This window comes from Cannabis sativa, chromosome 2, assembly GCF_029168945.1.
Source record: "Cannabis sativa cultivar Pink pepper isolate KNU-18-1 chromosome 2, ASM2916894v1, whole genome shotgun sequence".
Lineage (NCBI taxonomy): Eukaryota > Viridiplantae > Streptophyta > Magnoliopsida > Rosales > Cannabaceae > Cannabis > Cannabis sativa.
In genome coordinates this window covers 71,469,737-71,491,847 of record NC_083602.1, presented here as the reverse complement: position 1 = coordinate 71,491,847, position 22,111 = coordinate 71,469,737, and the positions used below count along the sequence as shown (strand labels likewise).

Below are 22,111 nucleotides of genomic sequence, written 5' to 3'. Positions count from 1 at the left end.
ATGTAGTAAATAGTGCCCTTTGAACTTTTTTGGCCGTTAAAAATTCTCCCCGAATTATTGAGATTGTTAAATTTAAGTACTTTTATATAATTTCATTCAATTTTACTGTTTCAGTGATTGTTTATGTACTAAACCATGCTCCCCAGACTTTGATATCTACCAAATCATGTCCCTCAAACTTTGATATGTACTAAATCATGCCCCTTGAACTTTCATCCATGTTAGAATTTTTTTACTAAAATTAGACAAAAGTCCTTAAATTTAACAATCTCAATTGTTCAGGAGAAATTTTTAACGGCCAAAAAAGTTCAGGGGGCACAATTTAGTACATGTCAAAGTTCAGGGGAAAAAATTACTAATTAGCCTATATATTTTTATGATACGCGCTCTAAAATGACTTTATTTAAAATTTGGTAATAATTATTTGCTATATTTATTTTATTTGGTGATGACATCTACTTTGAATATAGTGACGACTACAAATAAGATATGCTGATGACAACGATTTTGAAATAGTAGTTAGAGTTTTTTTTTTTTTTTATAGATTTATATTCAATTATCTTTTTTTATATCTCTATTTTTTTGTAAGGATTTATCTATTTTTAATATTTTATTCACTATAACATTTGTATAAAAGTGAATAGTTAACCTATTATTTGATTAATTTATTTTAGGGTAAATTGTGGCATAACTACCCAATGTTTTGGGTTTGTAAGCGACAGGTACCCATTGTTTATATTTAGTGGGTAAACTACCCAATGTTTACAAAATAGTAATTCCGTCTCATTCCGTTTTAAAAATACTGTTAGTCAATTTAGGTGGACATGTGTAAGGCTAAGATCACACTATTTTATTTTATTTCTTTTTCTCTTTAAAATAAATATCATTAATTATATTTATTCATTTTATATAAGTTAAATCTTAAAACTAAGTAAAGCATAACAATGAAGATGAAAATCCATCTGTGAACTAACAAGAGAGGAGACGAAGAACTTGTGAAGAATATATTTTCAAAGATCCAATGGTAGTAGAAGGATATGACCAGGGGTGGGTATATGATGAAAAGTGAATGATCATTCTATTCTTCTAGCTCTAATCCAATTGGAGGAAGGTCTAGTGGGGTATCAAGGAAGGGGTAGAGGGAGAGGGAGGTTTGATGGTATAACTTGTGATTGTGGGTTAGTGTCAGAAAATTTCTTGGACCGTAAAAAATTCTGGCTGAAGGTTCAAAATATACTTTAGAATGAGAGTAAGCGTTTTTAAATTTGTATTCTTAGTTATGATAATTATAAATGAATTGTAGTGCTGTTTTTTGCACTATAGACAGATGGAGGGTGAGTGAATTTTTCAGTTGGGTGTATTTGTAAACTTCTGAAATCGGAAAGGAATTGATTCCAAATTGGTTGAGAAGAATGAAGGTGACTAGAGGCATGAAAATTTAGTATTCACTGTGGGTAAAAAAATTGGGTGATATGAAATTTGGACAATAATTTCATATGCTAATCCAAATATATTTTCTTACTTGATATCTGTTGGATGAAATTATTTTTTATTGTATTAATGTGTGGTTTTAATAGTTTGGCTATTGAAGTAGTGTTGGTTTAGTGTAATTTGACTGAAAAATTAACTTATATTATTGTGATTTAGTTGCTGAAGTTTTGCAATTTGGCTACAATATTTATGTGACAATTAAAAGGAAATGAAATTAGTATTTTCATTGCTGCAATTTTCATAATATAATTTGCCAACCCATCAATGAAACAAGTTTTTTTTTTTTATTCCAGCAACATGTTTAACAAGGTGATGAAACAAAGAAAGAATCTTTCATCTTCATTGAACAAGTAATCTTTATTAAGGTGAGAGATAGCACATGTTTTTTAAAATCAATTGAGACGAGTTGATAAAACAAAATGTGAGGAGCAGATTAAAAGCTATAGGAGAGCTTGAGTGTACATTAGATAATAAATAGTAAACTTCTTTAAATTCATAACTATAATAAAACGCATATTGCTCATAGAATCAAAGCATAAGTACAAAATATTCCAAAGTTTCAAATCATGGATATTTTGAGTTCAGCAACACCACTAGCAGCAGTTCCCATTAACTATCATCCGTACTAATGGTATACATCAAAACAACACATCAAAATAAAGTCTGATTCAACCCTATATATCAAAAAGAAATTAATTTTAGTCAAAATAAAGGCTAATTTTGTTGCTGAGATGGTGGTTGTCCCTGAGATGTGGAAGCTTGTAATGCCTCTCTTGCCTTTTGCTTTGCTCTCCGCTTTTTTCTTTTCACTGTTTCTTCTGTTGGACTTTTCTTAAGTGGTCTTCCTCCTTTATTCTTTTGAGTAGTAGGCTGCAAAATTTTTAACTCACAAGTCAATTGTGAACATAAACCAAAATAATAGAGCTCTATAAAGAAATACTACAAGCTATATAGGTTTCAAATTATAATTTTGTACCTGTACTATTATTGAAATTTTACAAGTACGGCGTGAATGACCTTGTTTTCCACAGTTACCGCAAGTGTTTACCTGTCCAAATCTTCTCATCTTAGTTGCATTTGGGGCAGGAGGTTCATCGACATCTCTATTTCGTGCCTTTTTTGGTCTACCAGGTAAGACAGAATTAGTAGGAGGGTATATTGGATTTTGTCCTGGGTTAGGCCATTTATCAGGTGATGGCATTGGGTAAATTACTCCGACGTATTGAGCTATATAAGCTTCTTTTTTGTAAACATCATCCACAAAATCATACTCATTCAATCCAAAGCTACAAATAGCAGATAAGGCATGCCCACAAAGTATTCCAGTGAGTTGGTAACCTCTACAAGTACACTTCTTAGCAACCAAATCCACTGAGAACTTTTCTATGCCACCCCGACTTACTTCAAATGTGTGTGAATCTGCTCGAGTACAAGAACAACACCTGGCCACTTGCTTGTTCTTCTCGATGATTTTCGTCACCCTCTTTCCAACTGGATTCACCCATTTCGAAACACTTTCTCGTTTAACACATCTCCTGCTCATTAACCAAAAACGAAGCTTCTCTAACAAAGTGACAATAGGCTTTTCTCTTGCATCCAATATTGCAGAGTTGAAACTTTCACATAAGTTGTTCAGCAACATGTCACACTTAACAAAGAATCTAAAATGACTCTTACTCCATTCACTTGGTTTTTTTTTTATCAACCACTCATATGCTTTCTCATTAACCTCCTCCAGTTCAGCCATTTTTTTGGTGAAGTCCTCTGGTGTTGTGGCTCGTGCACGTGCCCACAACTTTTGTTTTAGCAAAAGGCCAGGGAACTCTTTCTTGAAATTAGAATATAAATGTCGAACACAAAATCTAACCTCCGCACCCTCAAATGTAGAAGCTTGAGCCTTCTCTAAACCTTTTTGTCTATCACTCATCATAGTGATTTTTGAAACGTCAATTGGTTCCAAATCCTCTTTCAACAAATTAAGAAACCAAGTCCAAGTATCTATATTCTCTTTTTCACATACAGCATATGCAATAGGAAATATAGAGTTATCAGCATCAATACCAATAGCAGCCAACAACATACCTTTGCAATACCCTTTTAAGAAACAACCATCTAAACCGATTAATGGTCTGCATGCTTTGAATCCATCCTTGCAAGCTTTAATGCATATGTAGACTCTCTCAAACAACCTTTTATGATCAACCATCTTGCTTTTAATTATCGCTGTGCTCCCAGGATTCAATTCCACTAGTTGTTTGCAATAATCATCAAGGACAATATACTGTTGTGCCACCGAGCCCTCAAGTGTGTGCCTTGCCTTCTTTTTTGCATTGTAAAACACATGCCTTTTTGTGTTAGAGAACTTACTGTTGGCGGTCAGCTCCATGAATTGAGTATAGTGCATGTTGGGATTCATTCTAAACTCATTTTCGAAATGCTTAGCTAGCCAAGTTGCATCCACATGCTTATTATCAAATACAATTCCACAATCATGAACATTATTAAGTGAGTTAACGCTAAAAGTTAAGTGGTCCCTTTTTTGTACCCTAGCATATAAGGACCAACCACATCCTTTAGCCTTACAAACTACTTGAACCTTTGTAGGGTGATTGAAGATGTAGATAAATTCTTTATCTGTGGCTATAAAATACTCCTTTATAGCTTCTCTTAGTTGAGCCACACTAGCAAACTCCAATCCAAGACTAAATTCAAAATTTGACCATTCATTTGTTGGTATAAATTGCTTTCTACTTCTCTTAACTTTGGTTTCACCATATTCATCTTCACTATCTAAGCTCTGCAAATCATCATCATTCTCATATCCACTATCTGAGTTCTCTAAATCACCTTGATTGCAAAAGTCATCAACAGATGCCCACCATTTACTAGGTTCACTTGTGTTTACTTCAAGTTCTATTTCATCATCTTCATCTAGGATATACTCATCTTCAAGAAATTCAACCTCCTCAACAAGGACAATGTGGCCCAATTCATCATCTTGTTGGGCCTCACTTTGCCCCGAATCAGCCTCTGCTTGGACCTCATTTGCAGCTTCATTGTGGGCCAAATCAGGGACATCTTGGATAACATTTGAAACTTGGTTGTGTTCCCAATCAAAGGCACTTTGGGACTCACTTTGACCTACCATACAAAGCCACAAAAGATGTGATAAGGTTCACTTATATATATGTATGTGATTAAAATTTTAAAATACAAAGTAACTAATTTCACCAAATACAATATAGTAAGGTTGTTCAAATTAATATCTTCATATTATTTTTCAATTATTGTTAAATAAAAACTGTAATATATTAACCAAAACATGGTAATACTATACTTTTACCACTCACTCAACTTAATTTCATGAATAACATGATAATTTAAGAGAGAGTCCAAACTAGCTAGCTAAATCCTTTCTGCTATTATAATTTGATGTATCCCACTTACTCTGAAACTTTTCAATGTCAAAATAAACCATAATCCCAAACCAATGCAAAGATTCCACAAAACACTGTAATTGGGTCAGCCACAAAAAATCACTTTTATAATTGACCCAACAATATTATAATATATTTTTATTAAAAAATAATAATATAGTATATAAATCCACGCATGTAAATACAAACCCACCATTCAGTCTATTACTTTAAAAGAAAAGAAATAATATCAAGTGAATATAAAATTCTATGAAATCAATCCATCCAATCTAATACAATAACATGTGGTCCCAAAAATATTTAACTAGAGCAGATAAAAAAGTCTTGAAACTACCGTAAAATAAAGAAGAAAAAGTATGGTTTGGGTCTGAAAAGTAATAAAAAAAAAAAGAAAAATAAGAAGCTTACAATATACATGAGTTGGGTCTAGATCCCACCAAGACATTATCTTCTTCTCCGGCGTCGTTTATCGGAAAAAAATTGTAACACCCTAACTATCTTAGGCGTATTACGTGATTTTTAAACGTACTGTGCAGCTCGTTGCTAATCAACGAGGTTTATGGAAAAACGTGATTAATTAAAATTTTGCTTTTTCATTAAACTTATAAACAATATTACAAAAGACTCGGGATCCCGATTATAAAATCATTTACAAAAAGATTTAACTGATTAACTGTTACAAAAATAAAAGTCGTCTAACGACCAGTTACAAAAATCAGCCTCGCTGTCCCGATGATCGTACGCTCCAGGCCTAACCGCCCCGACATGTACAATCTCATAAGCTCGCTCACGGTCCATCAGCAACAGCCTTGCCTTTACCTACACATGAACATAAACTGTGAGTCGACAGACTCAGTAAGAAAAGCATAATAATATCATACATAAAACTGACTGCCGTGTCCAACACGATACTGAGTCCCGCTACTGCCATGTCCAACATGGTACTGAGCACTACTGCCATGTCCAACATGGTACTGAGTTCTGAACGTTCATAGGGACGGTACTATTGACACGTAACAACCTGATCGGTCAAACCGGTCATACTCCGGCTGCTGGTCATACTCCAGCCTGTACCGACGTGTTACTATATCCTCCTGATCGGTCGAACCGGTCATACTCCGGCTGCTGGTCATACTCCAGCCTGTACCGACGGGATACGTCAATAGCACGGAACCACCAACCAAGTGTCAGCCTGATCGGTCGAACCGGTCATACTCCGGCTGCTGGTCATACTCCAGCCTGTACCGACGTGACGGGGTTGGATGGTTCGAAGCCAACATACAACTAATGTAATCTAATAGGCTTCCTACATGCACGCTAAACATGTAATCTACATATGCATCTCGTTATACTAATCTTACCCGGATTCCGATTTCGTGTGTGCCTCGTCAACCCGACCGGAACCGAAGCCGAACGCTGACATCGGCTCCTAAACCATAAAAATCACAACGCTATAAGTGACACGCTAAATCACTTCCCGGGGACTAAAACTCAAAACTAAAAGTTTCCCTATCGATAAAAAGCATGGCAATACCCCTAAAAACCCAAAAACGAGGAAAACTAAGGTTCTGAAAAATCCCCCAACCGGCAGACCGGTTGCCCAACCGAATTCCGGTTACGGGAATTTCGAACCCCCATCCGGAATCGGATGCACAACCGGAATTCGGTTCTCTCGCGAGCGACAACCATAAAATTCCATAACTCGACCAATTTAACCCCAATTGATCCCAAACTTTCCAGACCTGTTCTAAATACCCTAAAGAACAAATCCAAGGCATCAAACCTACCCAGAAACCACAAATACAAAATTTGCCATTGGAGCTCAAGCTTTGAGTTCCAAACTCAAGCTTGAGCAAACCACCAAAACAAGCATGCAAACCAACTTAATTCTACATAACTAAGCATAATATCACCTCTGCAAACTAACAAGAACAACAGCAACAACCCAGAATATATTCACAACATTTTCTTTCCAAAAATCATACTTTTCACAAAGAAAACTCAAAGCTTAACAATCTAACCTACATGCTTTCAACATAGCTTAACTCCTATCAATTTAACATGCTTTGAACCACATAAAATAACCACGTAAAAGCAAGAAAGAACAACATCCAAAACAACATGCATGCATCATCACTTTTCATCATTTTTTTCAAGAAATTTAAAGAGAAAGAGTTAGAATCACCTACCACAATCAAGAGCTCACAAATTAAGGTTGAATCAAGCTTTGAAAATTGAAGAAAAACCCAGCTTTGCACCCCAAATACCCAGCCGAAAATGGAGAGGAAAAGAGAGAGAGTTTGAGTGAAATTTCTAAATTTTTCTAAGTGTTTGTTTTGAAAAGTCAAATGGGGAAAAAGTCACTTAATCACAATTCATTCCAGCCAACATTTAATTAAAATAAACATTTAATTTCCAAATAAAAACTCACATAAGACAAAATATCATTGGGGCAAAAAGACCATTTTGCCCCTCCATACTAAAACCACATAAATCATACTTAAGGGGTATTTTTGGGAAATTCTAAATTCCCGGCCATTCCCGACATTCCCAATGTCTAAAACCCGTCCCCAAATACTAACATACTAAGTTGTGATCTCTACTGAGCCAAACGCCGAGTTCCAAAATACCGGACACCGGAAATGCGAAATAAAACTACTGATAACATACTCATGCATATCTGAATTCCATAAATATCCATAATAAATTATTTAAATGGCTATAAATAATTTCATGATTAACATAAACAACTGATAATTTCCAAATTAACTAAGCGGGCTTTACAACTATCCCCCCCTTAAAAGGATTTCGTCCCCGAAATCTAACCTGAATAACTCTGGATATTGAGCTCTCATATCTGACTCTAGCTCCCAGGTGGCTTCTTCCACCTCACTGTTTCTCCAGAGAACCTTGACCAATGCTATGGTTTTATTCCGAAGGACTTTATCCTTTCTATCCAGGATCTGCACTGGCTGTTCCTCATAGGTCATGTCTGGCTGAAACTGAAGACTCTCATAACTGAGTATATGAGAGGTGTCTGAAACGTATTTTCTCAACATTGAGACATGAAATACGTTGTGAACTGCTGATAAGGCTGGAGGCAATGCTAACCGATATGCCACTTGACCTATCTTCTCGAGAATCTCAAAAGGTCCTGTAAATCTAGGGCATAACTTGCCTCTTTTCCCGAAACGTTTAATCCCCTTCATCGGAGATACTCGCAAAAACACATGTTCCCCTACTTGGAACTCAACATCTCTGCGTTTCGGATCTGCATAACTCTTCTGTCTGCTCTGTGAGGCAAGCATTTTAGCTTTTATCTTCTCTATTGCCTCATTGGTTCGCTGAACTGACTCTGGACCTAGGTATTTCCTCTCCCCTGCCTCATCCCAGTGGATAGGGGATCTACATTTCCTACCGTACAACAGTTCATAGGGAGCCATCCCTATCGTACTCTGATAACTGTTGTTGTACGAAAATTCTATTAACGGTAGATACTTACTCCATGAGCCTTCAAAGTCCATAACACAGGCTCTCAACATGTCCTCCAATATCTGAATTGTCCTTTCGGACTGACCATCTGTCTGAGGATGGAATGCTGTACTGAATTTTAGCTTTGTACCCATTGCCCGTTGCAAACTTTGCCAAAATTTGGAGGTGAATTTCGGATCCCTGTCCGAAACTATAGACTTCGGTACCCCGTGAAGTCTCACTATTTCTCTCTGACATATAACTCTGCCAACTGATCCACTGTAAATGTTGTTCTAACCGGCAGAAAATGAGCAGATTTCGTAAATCGATCCACCACTACCCAGATGGAATCAAATAAACCCGTGGTCCGAGGTAACCCGACCACAAAATCCATCGTAATATCCTCCCATTTCCATTCTGGTAGGGTTAGAGGCTGCAACAACCCTGCTGGTCTCTGATGTTCAGCCTTAATCTGCTGACACGTGAGGCATCTCGATACGAATTCTACCAAATTCTTCTTCATACCGCTCCACCAGAAGTACGGTTTCAAATCTTGGTACATCTTGGTGGTGCCGGGATGCAGAGAATACGGGGTAGAATGAGCCTCCTCAAAGATCTCATTTCTAAGTTCCACACTGTTCGGAACACAAACTCTGGCTTTATACAAAGCATCCCACTATCTGACACTGAAAAGTCCTTGGCTTGACTAGCCAACACCTCATCTCGGATTTTCACTAACTCCGGATCTGTCATCTGAGCGACTTTTATTCTTTCCAACAGATCAGATTGCAGCGTCAAGTTGTGAAGCTGACCTACCACAAACTCAATGCTGGATCTAATCATATCCTCTGCTAGCTGAGGTGAGATCTGAACCATACTAGCCACTTGCCCGGGACCCTTCCTGCTCAGGGCATCAGCCACTACGTTGGCTTTTCCGGGATGATAGAGGACCTCACAATCATAATCCTTCACTAATTCCAACCAACGCCTTTGTCTCATGTTCAAATCTTTCTGAGTAAAGAAATACTTGAGACTTTTATGGTTGGTATAGATCCTACACTTCTCCCCATAAAGGTAATGCCGCCAAATCTTCAATGCAAAAACCACTGCGGCCGATTCTAAATCATGAGTCGGGTATCGCTGTTCATAATCCTTTAACTGACGGGAGGCATAAGCGATAACCCGATCGGCTTGCATCAATACGCACCACAAACCCTGTTTGGATGCGTCACAGTAGACTACGAACTTCTCCTTGTCCGAAGGCTAAGCTAGTACCGGAGCAGTAATCAATCTCTGCTTCAGCTCCTGAAAACTAGCTTCGCATTTATCTGACCAGATAAATCGCTGATTCTTCTTTGTAAGCTCGGTTAGGGGCATTGAAATTTTGGAGAACCCCTCCACGAACCTACGGTAGTACCCAGCTAATCCCAAGAAGCTTCTGATCTCTGTCACCGTCTTCGGTCTCGGCCAATCCCTGACGGATTCAATCTTCCCGGGATCCACCTTGATCCCATCTTTACTCACAATGTGCCCTAGGAAGGACACCTGAGACAACCAGAACTCACATTTCTTGAACTTGGCGTAGAGCTTATGTTCTCGAAGTCGTTGCAGTACCATCTGAAGATGTAACTCATGCTCCTCTTCTGACTGAGAGTACACGAGGATGTCGTCGATAAACACAATCACACAGATATCGAGGAAATCCTTGAATACTCTATTCATCAGGTCCATGAATGCTGCAGGAGCATTGGTTAGTCCGAATGACATAACCAGAAACTCGTAGTGTCCATACCTAGTGCGGAAAGCCGTCTTTGGAATGTCCTCCTCTCGGATCCTCAACTGATGATAACCCGAACGGAGATCAATCTTAGAAAAGACCGTCTTCCCCTGAAGCTGATCGAACAAGTCATCGATCCTAGGTAATGGATATTTATTCTTCACCGTCAGCTTGTTCAACTCTCTGTAGTCGATGCACATCCTCATAGACCCATCCTTCTTCTTCACAAATAAAACCGGGGCTCCCCAAGGTGACACACTGGGCCGAATGAACCCTATGTCAAGCAACCCTTGGAGCTGAATCTTTAATTCCTTAAGTTCAGCTGGAGCCATCCTATACGGGGCTTTGGAAACCGGATCCACCCCTGGTGCCAAGTCAATCACGAAGTCAATCTCTCGTTGAGGTGGTAACCCTGGAAGTTCTTCGGGAAAAACGTCCAAAAATTCCCGAACCACTCTGATGTCCTCTGGCCGAATGGTGTCTGGCCGAGTGGTGTCCACCACCACGGCCAGAAACCCTAAGCACCCACCGTGCAATAATTCTCTCGCTGACATCGCCGAGATCACCGGGATCCGAGATCCCTGAACCGAACCCACAAATACGAACGGTTCTTCACTTTCCGGTTGGAAGACCACCATCTTCCTCTTACAGTCAATGCTCGCCGAATATTTAGATAGGAAATCCATTCCTAAAATAATATCGAATTCGACTAAGCTCATCTCTATCAGATCAGCGCTTAACTCTCTACCATCTATCCTGATCGGCATAGACCTAATCCACCTATTGGAGATAACCAAATCTCCGCCAGGCAACAGGGTTCCAAACCCTGATTCATATCTATCAAAGGGTCTACCCAATTTACTAGAGATTCTAGCAGCCACACAAAAAACAACCTTGACCCAAGCACTCACCCGGAGGATGCCTCTTACTACTGAGACACTCCATTAGGAATAACGGGTCTCAACACTAGCCTGACGACTGTCTTGATTCTGGTTCCCTCGGAACCTCTTGTTCTGCCTCGAGCCACCGGATGCAGTGGATGATTTCCTCCTCCAGTCCATGGCCGAACCACTACCTCCCCTGCTGAAACCTGACGCAGAAAGGGTAGGAGCCCCGCCACATTCCGAAGTCCTGACTGATTCCACATACATCTAGTTGCGCCCTCAGCTCACCATACTTTCTTTGCCATCTCAACTTAGATGGTCTTATCGTCGGTAGTGATCATAAAGTCATACTTGATCTTCACCTTGAGTCCATCGAGATATTTTCTTTCTTACTGAAATCGGTTGGCGCAAATCCCGAGGCTAACCTCGCCAACCGGCTGAACTGAGTGATATATTCCGTCATGCTCATATTCTCTCGCTGGGTCAGGTGGGCGAACCCTTTCCTCTTGGCGTTTCTGGCCGCCTCGTTATAACCTTTAACGCTGAAGAGTTCCTAAAACCTTTCCCAGGTCATAGTGATAACGTCATGGATCTGAGCTACCATGTCCCACCAGACCAGAGCGTCTTCTTAAAACTGAAAAGTGGCACTCACCACTCTGCCGTTCCCGGTGACATCCATAAAGTTCAAGATCTTGGTGATCACCGTCAGCCACTGCTCGGCTTTCATCACGTCCGGACCTCCCAGGAAAACCGGAGGTGCCTGCTTCCGGAACCGCTCGAACAAAGGTTCCAATCTAATGGCCGCCACCACTATCTCGGCACAGGCGGCGAGGGCGGTGCCACTGGAACTACGGGCACTGGAACTGCAAGAGCACCCTGCTGTCTCAACCTCTGAATCTCGAGATCTTGCTCTTCTATCCGGGCTTGCATTTCCGCAAACCGTAACTTCCCAATTCTGGGCTTCCTGATTGACTTGGGCAGCCTGCGGCGAGTTAACATCACTCCAACCGCGAACCCTGCCCCTGGGACCTCTACCTCGGCCCATAACACTTGAGGGGAACTGAGCTCCTCGACCTTGATCTGACCCGACTGAGATGCCCTGACTCCTAATATTTCGTCTGGCGTCCATCTAGTCTGAACCACCTCGAAATCCCGAGTTGGCACTCAGGTCGCGATCATCGAGAGCTTACTAATGCCGCTTAATTTGGAAATTAAAAACGAAACATGCGCCTATTCTACTATCAGGCTACTAACATGCTTCCTAACAGGCTTTTCTTTTTCATAACTGAATAAAATAAACTACTAAAGCAATAAAGGCTTACTGAACCGTGAAACGAGCTAGCTGGCCGATGATGATTGTACATGTCGTGACGATCTTCGGAAGACAACCATCGGCGGCTACGATACCAAATTGTAACACCCTAACTATCTTAGGCGTATTACGTGATTTTTAAACGTACTGTGCAGCTCGTTGCTAATCAACGAGGTTTATGGAAAAACGTGATTAATTAAAATTTTGCTTTTTCATTAAACTTATAAACAATATTACAAAAGACTCGGGATCCCGATTATAAAAATCATTTACAAAAAGATTTAACTGATTAACTGTTACAAAAATAAAAGTCGTCTAACGACCGATTACAAAAATCGGCCTCGCCGTCCCGATGATCGTACGCTCCAGCCTAACCGCCCGACATGTACAATCTCATAAGCTCGCTCACGGTCCATCGGCAACAGCCTTGCCTTTACCTACACATGAACATAAGCGTGAGTCGACGGACTCGGTAAGAAAAGCATAATAATATCATACATAAAACCGATTGCCGTGTCCAACACGATACCGAGTCCCGCTTATCGCCATGTCCAACATGGTACTGAGCACTACTGCCATGTCCAACATGGTACTGAGTTCTGAACGTTCATAGGGACGGTACTATTGACACGTAACAACCTGATCGGTCAAACCGGTCATACTCCGGCTGCTGGTCATACTCCAGCCTGTACCGACGTGTTACTATATCCTCCTGATCGGTCGAACCGGTCATACTCCGGCTGCTGGTCATACTCCAGCCTGTACCGACGGGATACGTCAATAGCACGGAACCACCAACCAAGTGTCAGCCTGATCGGTCGAACCGGTCATACTCCGGCTGCTGGTCATACTCCAGCCTGTACCGACGTGACAGGGTTGGATGGTTCGAAGCCAACATACAACTAATGTAATCTAATAGGCTTCCTACATGCACGCTAAACATGTAATCTACATATGCATACTGTTATACTAATCTTACCTGGATTCCGATTTCAGGTGTGCCGGTCAACCTGACTGGAACTGAAGCTGAACGGCGGACATCGGCTCCTAAACCATAAAAATCACAACGCTATAAGTGACACGCTAAATCACTTCCCGGGGACTAAAACTCGAAACTAAAAGTTTCCCTATCGATAAAAAGCATGGCAATACCCCTAAAAACCCAAAAACGAGGAAAACTAAGGTTCTGAAAAATCCCCCAACTGGCAGACCGGTTGCCCAACCGGAATTCCGGTTCTGGGAATTTCTGAACCCCCATCCGGAATTCCGGATGCACAACCGGAATTCCGGTTCCTCGCAGGCAGCAACCATAAAATTCCATAACTCGACCAATTTAACCCCAATTGATCCCAAACTTTCCAGACCTGTTCTAAATACCCTAAAGAACAAATCCAAGGCATCAAACCTACCCAGAAACCACAAATACAAAATTTGCCATTGGAGCTCAAGCTTTGAGTTCCAAACTCAAGCTTGAGCAAACCACCAAAACAAGCATGCAAACCAACTTAATTCTACATAACTAAGCATAATATCACCTCTGCAAACTAACAAGAACAACAGCAACAACCCAGAATATATTCACAACATTTTCTTTCCAAAAATCATACTTTTCACAAAGAAAACTCAAAGCTTAACAATCTAACCTACATGCTTTCAACATAGCTTAACTCCTATCAATTTAACATGCTTTGAACCACATAAAATAACCACAGAAAGCAGCAGCAACAACATCCAAAACAACATGCATGCATCATCACTTTTCATCATTTTTTTCAAGAAATTTAAAGAGAAAGAGTTAGAATCACCTACCACAATCAAGAGCTCACAAATTAAGGTTGAATCAAGCTTTGAAAATTGAAGAAAAACCCAGCTTTGCACCCCAAATACCCAGCCGAAAGTGGAGAGGAAAAGAGAGAGAGTTTGAGTGAAATTTCTAAATTTTTCTAAGTGTTTGTTTTGAAAAGTCAAATGGGGAAAAAGTCACTTAATCACAATTCATTTCAGCCAACATTTAATTAAAATAAACATTTAATTTCCAAATAAAAACTCACATAAGACAAAATATCATTGGGGCAAAAAGACCATTTTGCCCCTCCATACTAAAACCACATAAATCATACTTAAGGGGTATTTTTGGGAAATTCTAAATTCCCGGCCATTCCCGACATTCCCAATGTCTAAAACCCGTCCCCAAATACTAACATACTAAGTTGTGATTTCTACTGAGCCAAACGCCGAGTTCCAAAATACCGGACACCGGAAATGCGAAATAAAACTACTGATAACATACTCATGCATATCTGAATTCCATAAATATCCATAATAAATTATTTAAATGGCTATAAATAATTTCATGATTAACATAAACAACTGATAATTTCCAAATTAACTAAGCGGGCTTTACAAAAATTGACTTTCCACCAGTAAAAAAACCAAAGGCAGCGTGTATTAAGGTTTGTGAAATGTAATTTTTTTTTTTTTTATAACTTGTGAAATATAAACTTAAGGGTTCTTACTTTTATTTAGTTTATTTTTAAGTTTGATTTTAAGATTTAAATCTGGAAAGTGAAAAGCTTCTGAATTAAATAAAAAAAGTAATAAAAAATTATTTAGATATATGATATTCATTTTAAAGAGAAAAAAAATAAATTGGTGTGATCTTAGCCTTACACGTGGCCACCTAAGTTGACTAATAGAAATTTTTAAACGGAATGGGACAGAATTAATGTTTTGTAAACATTGGGTAGTTTACCCGCTAAATATAAACAATGGGTACTTGTCGCTTACAAACCCAAAACATTAGGTAGTTATGCCGCAATTTACCCTTTATTTTATATAGAGTAAACTTATTAAAAATGATAGTGACGATTTACTTTGATTAGATACTTTTACAGTTTTATTTATGTATAAAAGTGAGTAGCTAACTCAATATTTAATTTATTTTGTATATAGGAGAAAACTTATTGGGAATGGTAGTGACGATTATAAGTGAGATACGGCGATGATAATGACTTTGATTGTAGTGGTAATTATGTCAAATTTGGTGATAACAACAGTTTTGAAATCATGAGTTTTTTTATAAAATTATTAATTGTTATATTATATATACTTTTTGAATTTCAATTTAATTTATTCAATAATATAGCAATAATAATTTGATTAATTAAAAATTATAATTTACGAGTTTTAAAATAATTTGTAAGATATTTATTTTCTTTTGTATTATTAAGATTGAAAAATAATAAATTAGTTACTTTTATTATTAAAATATATATAAAAAATATAAAAATTTAAAATTTGATATATATTTATGACTCAATCATCATTAAACAATATATAACCGCACGCAAAACGCGGGTGGTTTACTAGTTTATTATTAATTGCAACACTTTAGGTGGATTAATTTTATTTAGGTTTAACTAACTACATGGATGTTGACCCTTTATGTGGTAACATCTAATAATTTGTTATTTTTTTTATTTAAAAAATAAAGTCACCTAATAATTTTTCATAAACAAAAAATTCTGTTATATACCCACATTTTATATAGAATAAATATATATATTATCAACTATTAATATAGGAACGTGAATAATAAGGATATTTTAGATTTGTTAGTACATTTTTTTTCTTCTATATTTGGACTTATTCTTCTATAGCTAATGGCATATATAAGAGAATAGAAAAGTAAAAATATAAGGGAATGTTGTAAAGTATAATTTTATATGCTATAAAAAAAATTAATAATATAAAAATATATGGAATAAAAAATAATTAAAATTTAAAATATGAAAAGTTAAACAAAAAACCATAAATAAAGTTAATAAAACTTCTAAAAAATATATTGCCGGAAAAGTCATCGGAGAAGATATAGTCACTGAAAAATTGTGAGAAAAGTTATTCTCACCGGAAATTTATTAGAGTTGTCATTGTTGTCGAAAAAATTACTGGAGTTAGATGTCTTAGGTATAAATTAAAATAAAACGGATTCTATAACATAATGAATAAAAATAAATAACACACAATAACTCAAATTGATTATAATTAAAAAAAAAATCAGTTCCTAAAATACTGAAATATAAATTAAAATTAAAACTACCACAATAAAATGAGTAAAAAAACGAATAACACAAGATATCCCATAAACCGAATAAACTTAAAAATAAAGTGGGGATCAATTCTAAAAATACTAATCTAAACAGATCGGGTTCCATAACAAAATAAGTAAAAATAAATAATAGACAATAAATCAAATATAAGATAAAAAACTGATTATATATATCAACTAGTTAAAAATCTGAGACAAAGAATCTGATTCCGTAAAACAACTAAGATAAAAATTTACACACAAAAACTAGTTAAATAAAATAAATAAAATAAAATCCGGTTCCTTAAATTAACTAAAACAAAAAAAAAATTCTGAAATAACTAAATTATGTTTCTTAAATTAATTAAATCAAATATCGATTTCAAAAATAAATGATTTAAGAACCGTTTTCTGAAATGACTAAATAAAAAACTAGCTGTTACATAAATTAAAATAGAACTGCTTCCACAACAGAATGACTTAAAAGAAATACTACAAAATAACTTAGAATTCAGTTATGATAAAAAAAACAAGAGGGAATCAGTTCCAAATATACTGATACTTAAAATAAAAGAAAATCGATTCTTAAACAAAATGAGTAAAGAAAACAAGCAATAACTCAAAAACGTATTCTAATTAAAAGATAAGAGAGGATTAATTTCTAATAACATTGAGATATAAATTAAATAGAACCGTTTCAACAACAAAATGAGTAAAAACATACAACATAGAATAACTTAGAAACTAATTATAATTAAAAAAGTATAATATATATTATGTTGGTGAAACTATGTACCCAAGATTAAAAAAATACGTTCATTACAATTTTGTCACTCCAATAACACTCTAAGAGTTATTACCCAATTAGACAACATGAGGCAATGAAGGAATAAAATGATATAGATGTATTTTTTTTTCATTATGGTTAATCATCGAACACAACGAGCATATTAAGAAAACTACTTTTGTAATATTTTGAAAATCTAATGATGAATAATTAAAGCATATTATATAAAATATGGAATAATAAGTGTGTTAGGGGTATAAATAGGTAAGATTATAATCTTACAAATCTAATTATGTGATAATTAGATTTTAGTGAAAATGGATAAATAAGCTTACTTTATACATTACGGAAATTTTATTGGAATATGTCAGCATCAAACATGCTATTTATGAAATAAAAATATTTTTTAGGTTCGGAAATTATGAAGACCCGATTGGTGGCTAAAAATATCACAGGAAATTATAGTAAATGACTTCAAATCATAGGACTACGTTAGTAAATGTCCTAATTTTCAAACTTGTACTAAAATGATCCTTATTTTAGATTATTTATTATTTATATTGTCTTTTGCTACATAAAAAAATCAATATTTTTTTTTAGAATTAGAAACGTATTACTTAAAAATTATGGTATATCTATATTAGTTTTGTTAAAATGTTTTTTATCTGAAAGTTATGTCAATTTATTTGTTTTTTTTAATTTTTTATGAGTTGTTATGCGTCGTTGGTATATAGATTTTGTTATACAATATATTTCTATTTTGTTGTATAGTATATTATTATTCTAAGATGATATTAATTTTTATTTTACCATGGATAATAGTAGTATATAATTTTGTTCGCATAATTCAAATATTTTAATGTATGTATATAATTTTATTGTCATGATATATATATTTTAATTGTGGTATATAATTTAGTTAGTGTATACATATATACAGTGGCAAACTCCGAATTTAATTTTAGGGTGGGCTTAGTTATACATTTAATATAATCTAAATAATAATTTACAAGCTAAATTTAAGTGGAATAATGATTTAGCAACATCCTCCTATTCTAGTGGTCATAAGTTTAAATCTATTTTGAACTGTATACTTCTTTAGTTTTCCTTAATAAATAAAATGTAGATAAACAAAGAAAAAAAAAGGGCAAGAAAATTCGAAACATGAAAGCATCTTAACAAATACGTTCTATTTAACTACTATATATATAAAAGTAATAATTGTATATTAATATATTGGGATAGCGGCATAAGTACCTAAAGTTTTAAGTTTATAAGCGGCATAAATCCAACATTTATTTTTTACGGTATATTAATACAGAGTCTGTACTGACGAAATTAGAGAAAAATTACATTTTTTATAAATATTAGGTACTGTTAACGCAGATTTTCGTTAACTATATTTGAGCCTAAATTGTGATAAATTTGCACAGAAAATAAAAGCAGTAAAGAAAAAATAAGAACACACATGTTTTCACGTGATTTTACAGTTAAAATTCTACATAGTCCACAAGTCAATCTTATTAAATTTCTGATACAGTTCTAGCGCTCTTTCTCTAATGAATTTTTCGTCCCTTTTTTAGTGTAACCTGCTCCTATTTATAATTACATAGAAGGGTAGTTAATTACATAGTTGACTAATATTTTACAACAATTATCCCCTGAAATCATGGGATTTGATTACATCCCACATAAAATAAGTGCGGTTAATATTTGAAAATCACACAGCTGTGATTGGTTCGCTTTTACTGGGTCAATGTAAACGTGTATTAAATACATTGTAAATCGTATCGCTCTGGGACGTCTCGCTGGGAACATAGCAACAATAACCCTGGTAGCGAGCTGAAGCTTTTCCCATTTCTTTCTGAGGTTGATAATGTAAACCTCGTCAATCCTGCGCTTGAAGACATAACACTCCATCTAAAAATCCCAGTTCTTGGTGAAAAGGTGAACTTCAGCAGTCAATATCATTTGAATGTCAGTTTCTATCTGAGAGAACTGACTCAACAGAGCTGTAAATCTCATTGAAAGATGTCTAGAGCTGATTAGTGAAGGTACCATGAGCGCTCCTTCCTATAGCGAGATGGATGCTTCACTATTAGTTGTTTAGTTTTACTTGACTGTTATACTTAGTTTGTATAACGTGTATTATATGCTAAGTGTTTTAACAGTCATCATGTCTGATCTTCATCTTCTCATGCACAACGAGGTTGATCTCTCACTTTGTACCTCTAACGTAGAACGGTTTCTCGACGACACACGAGACAATAGTTTGTATATCCTTATCTCGCTTAAGACTTTACAGTCAACAAGTTATAAAGTATACTCTATCATCTCTGCATTTTATGAGTTGTTCTATTCCAATATCCATTAATATAATTACTATTATATTAATCGATTCGTATTATCTCAATTTGACACGTGTCCTTCTCTAAAGCGCTAGCCAAATTTCTAGTATAACAATTATCCATTAAAAAGTTTTTTTTTAATAAAAAGTACTTTTAAATAATTACAGAGGCTATATTTGTCATAATCTCTTTTTAAGATTATGCATGACTTTGATTTTAGCGGCTTCATGGTTTCGAGGGTCATTATTTGTTAGGCTTTGTGCCTTAAATAAAACTCTATTTCAATGTAATCTTTTCTATTCAATTATTAATAAAGAAACATATTTAATTTCATTACTTGTTTAATATGTTATTTGGTTCATGTGATCATCTATTTACTTATTTGATTAATAAATTCATCCAAACCCTTATCACATTGATATTCTTATTTATTGTGTTGTCAACACAGTGGAAAGTAATCAAGATTGTGTGATTAAATGTATTCCTAGATTTATCAGTACACAAGGTTTAACTGATATGATAATCTACAACGTAGTTTACTTGCACCTTGGATAAGTGTTATGTCCATTCCAGGGCATTGGTTCAAGTAAGCTTGGGTTGGATGTATGGAGTATGCATCGGAAGGGACCGATATTGAACTTGGATTAGATATGATAACCTTACCGTAATATTTAATTCATTATCACCTAGTTGATCCTAGATCAAATGATCTCAATCCTGAGATGGTTAGGTTCGCTCTCAAGAGTGTTATTTGTGTTCTTTGATTTGTTAGTTAAGCCTATCTTTTGGTCCGGGTGATACGTACATTTTGGGAACACAATAGTACAATTGAGTGGGAGCGCTAATCATAGATATGGAATCTATAGCTTCTATTCGTCTATAGAAGTGAAACAATGATTTCCTTCGAGCTTGGCTAAATAGAGATAAATGATAGAGTGCTCATTTTAGTGATTATATTAATTCACAAAAATATCATTTATAGGTGGCTAAGTGTTTTAACGATAAAATACATTGAAAGGGTATAACAGTAATTTTGTCCCTATGCAATGTAAATCATCTATAGAGGATCATTGATTATTGAGATTATAGCAATGGATAATTAATAGAGTATCTATATCTTGGAACATATAGAGCATTCTATATAACTGAGAGTGCAATTCCAAGTTCTATAGTGGTTCAACGAGGAATTAATAAGTTAGTGAATTTACTTGGTAAATTCTAGATCTCCTTATTGGAAGCTCAGTTATATAGGCCCATGATCCCCATACTAGTTGAGACAAACTGCTTGTAAGACTCAGTTAATTGATTTTGATTAATCAATTTTAATTCTAAAATTAGACTATGTCTAGTTTATGAATTTTCACTATCTTATGGCTTGATTGTGAAGAAATGGTATTTTAGGGTTAATTTATTAATTAAAAGACTTTTGGAGTCTAATTAATAAATATTATAATTGACAAGTTTATTTGATAATTATTTTAATTATTAAATAAATAGTTTTGGCATTTATAGGGTTGAAGTTGCCAAAAGTGGTATTTGTGAAAAATAGATAAAATAGTTGAGAAAAATGGCAAAAACTAAGCTAATGTAGGGCCCATTATATGGCCGACCATTAGGTGCCTATTTTGCTCTATTTTTATCAATTTTTTATTTCAAATAATTCAACCCTAACCCTATTGGAAATTATTATAAAAGGAACCTATCATGGTAAAAGGACCAACATTAGCCTCTGTCTGGGTCAAAGCGAATACCTGAGCAGGAACCAATATATCATCTTTCTTTTGTTCTACTATCCCACACTGGAAGCAGGCTCGAGCTTAACATTCGCCCTGATTGTGTCTCTTGCACCTCGAGCACTCTAGAGAGGTTCTCTAGTTTTTGTTTCCACCTCGTCAAAAACCCTGATTACCTTGGAATTTCTTATTAGGACCCATAGTTGTTGGGTCATTAGGTCTTTTCTTACGATTATTAGGGTTAGCACCCGTACCAGAACCGACATTGGGCGATTGTTTCCTCAAATCTCCTCTCACGCTATTTCTCTTTCGAATTTGATCTTCCGCTCCCTCAGTAGCAATAGCTAGCTCAACCACTTCAGCATAAGTTTAAACAACCCCTGGTTGCTTAGCAACTACAATTACATCTTGACCAATAAGCTCTTCCAACCCCGGAATGAACTTAGCCTTTCTAGTAGCCTCAATGGCAACTTCATCAAAGGCAAACTTTGCCAACTGATCAAATTTGGTGGCATACTCTGTCACCGTCATACTACCCTGAGTCAGCTGTATGAACTCTTTTGCCTTAGTAGCACGAATAGATTCATTGTAATACTTTTTGTAAAAGAAGGTCCAAAAGGCATCCTAGGTCATGTTATTCGAAGCATGACCCTGAGGCCCAATTTACCACCAAATGCGGGCATCTTCTCCCAGCATGAAGATAGCACATCCAACCCAATCATTACCCTCAACACACATAAAGTCAAAGATGGATGTTATCATGCTCATCTATTGCTCCGCCTTA

At 35.9% G+C, this 22,111-nt stretch overlaps 1 protein-coding gene across 1 annotated transcript; it reads right to left on the bottom strand.

The window, feature by feature from the left end:
• Positions 1–2,205: 2,205 nt before the first annotated feature.
• Positions 2,206–21,858, bottom strand: LOC115720157 (uncharacterized). The gene is made up of 4 exons (XM_061109584.1): positions 21,706–21,858; positions 4,939–5,002; positions 2,468–4,632; positions 2,206–2,361 (listed from the first exon to the last, which is right to left on the bottom strand). Exons 1-4 carry the CDS (start codon positions 21,856–21,858, stop codon positions 2,206–2,208), a joined length of 2,538 nt encoding a protein of 845 aa, XP_060965567.1.
• Between the last annotated feature and the right edge of the window lie 253 nt (positions 21,859–22,111).

Excerpts from the sequence above, each read along its gene's own strand:
- LOC115720157 (XM_061109584.1), bottom strand. The coding sequence starts at position 21,858 with ATGACGGTGACAGAGTATGCCACCAAATTTGATCAGTTGGCAAAGTTT. Across the intron at positions 5,003-21,705 it reads TAGTTGCTAAGCAACCAGGG|TGTTTTGTGGAATCTTTGCA; the intron begins GTTGTTTAAACT and ends ACCCAATTACAG. Across the intron at positions 2,362-2,467 it reads AAATTTCAATAATAGTACAG|CCTACTACTCAAAAGAATAA; the intron begins GTACAAAATTAT and ends AAAATTTTGCAG.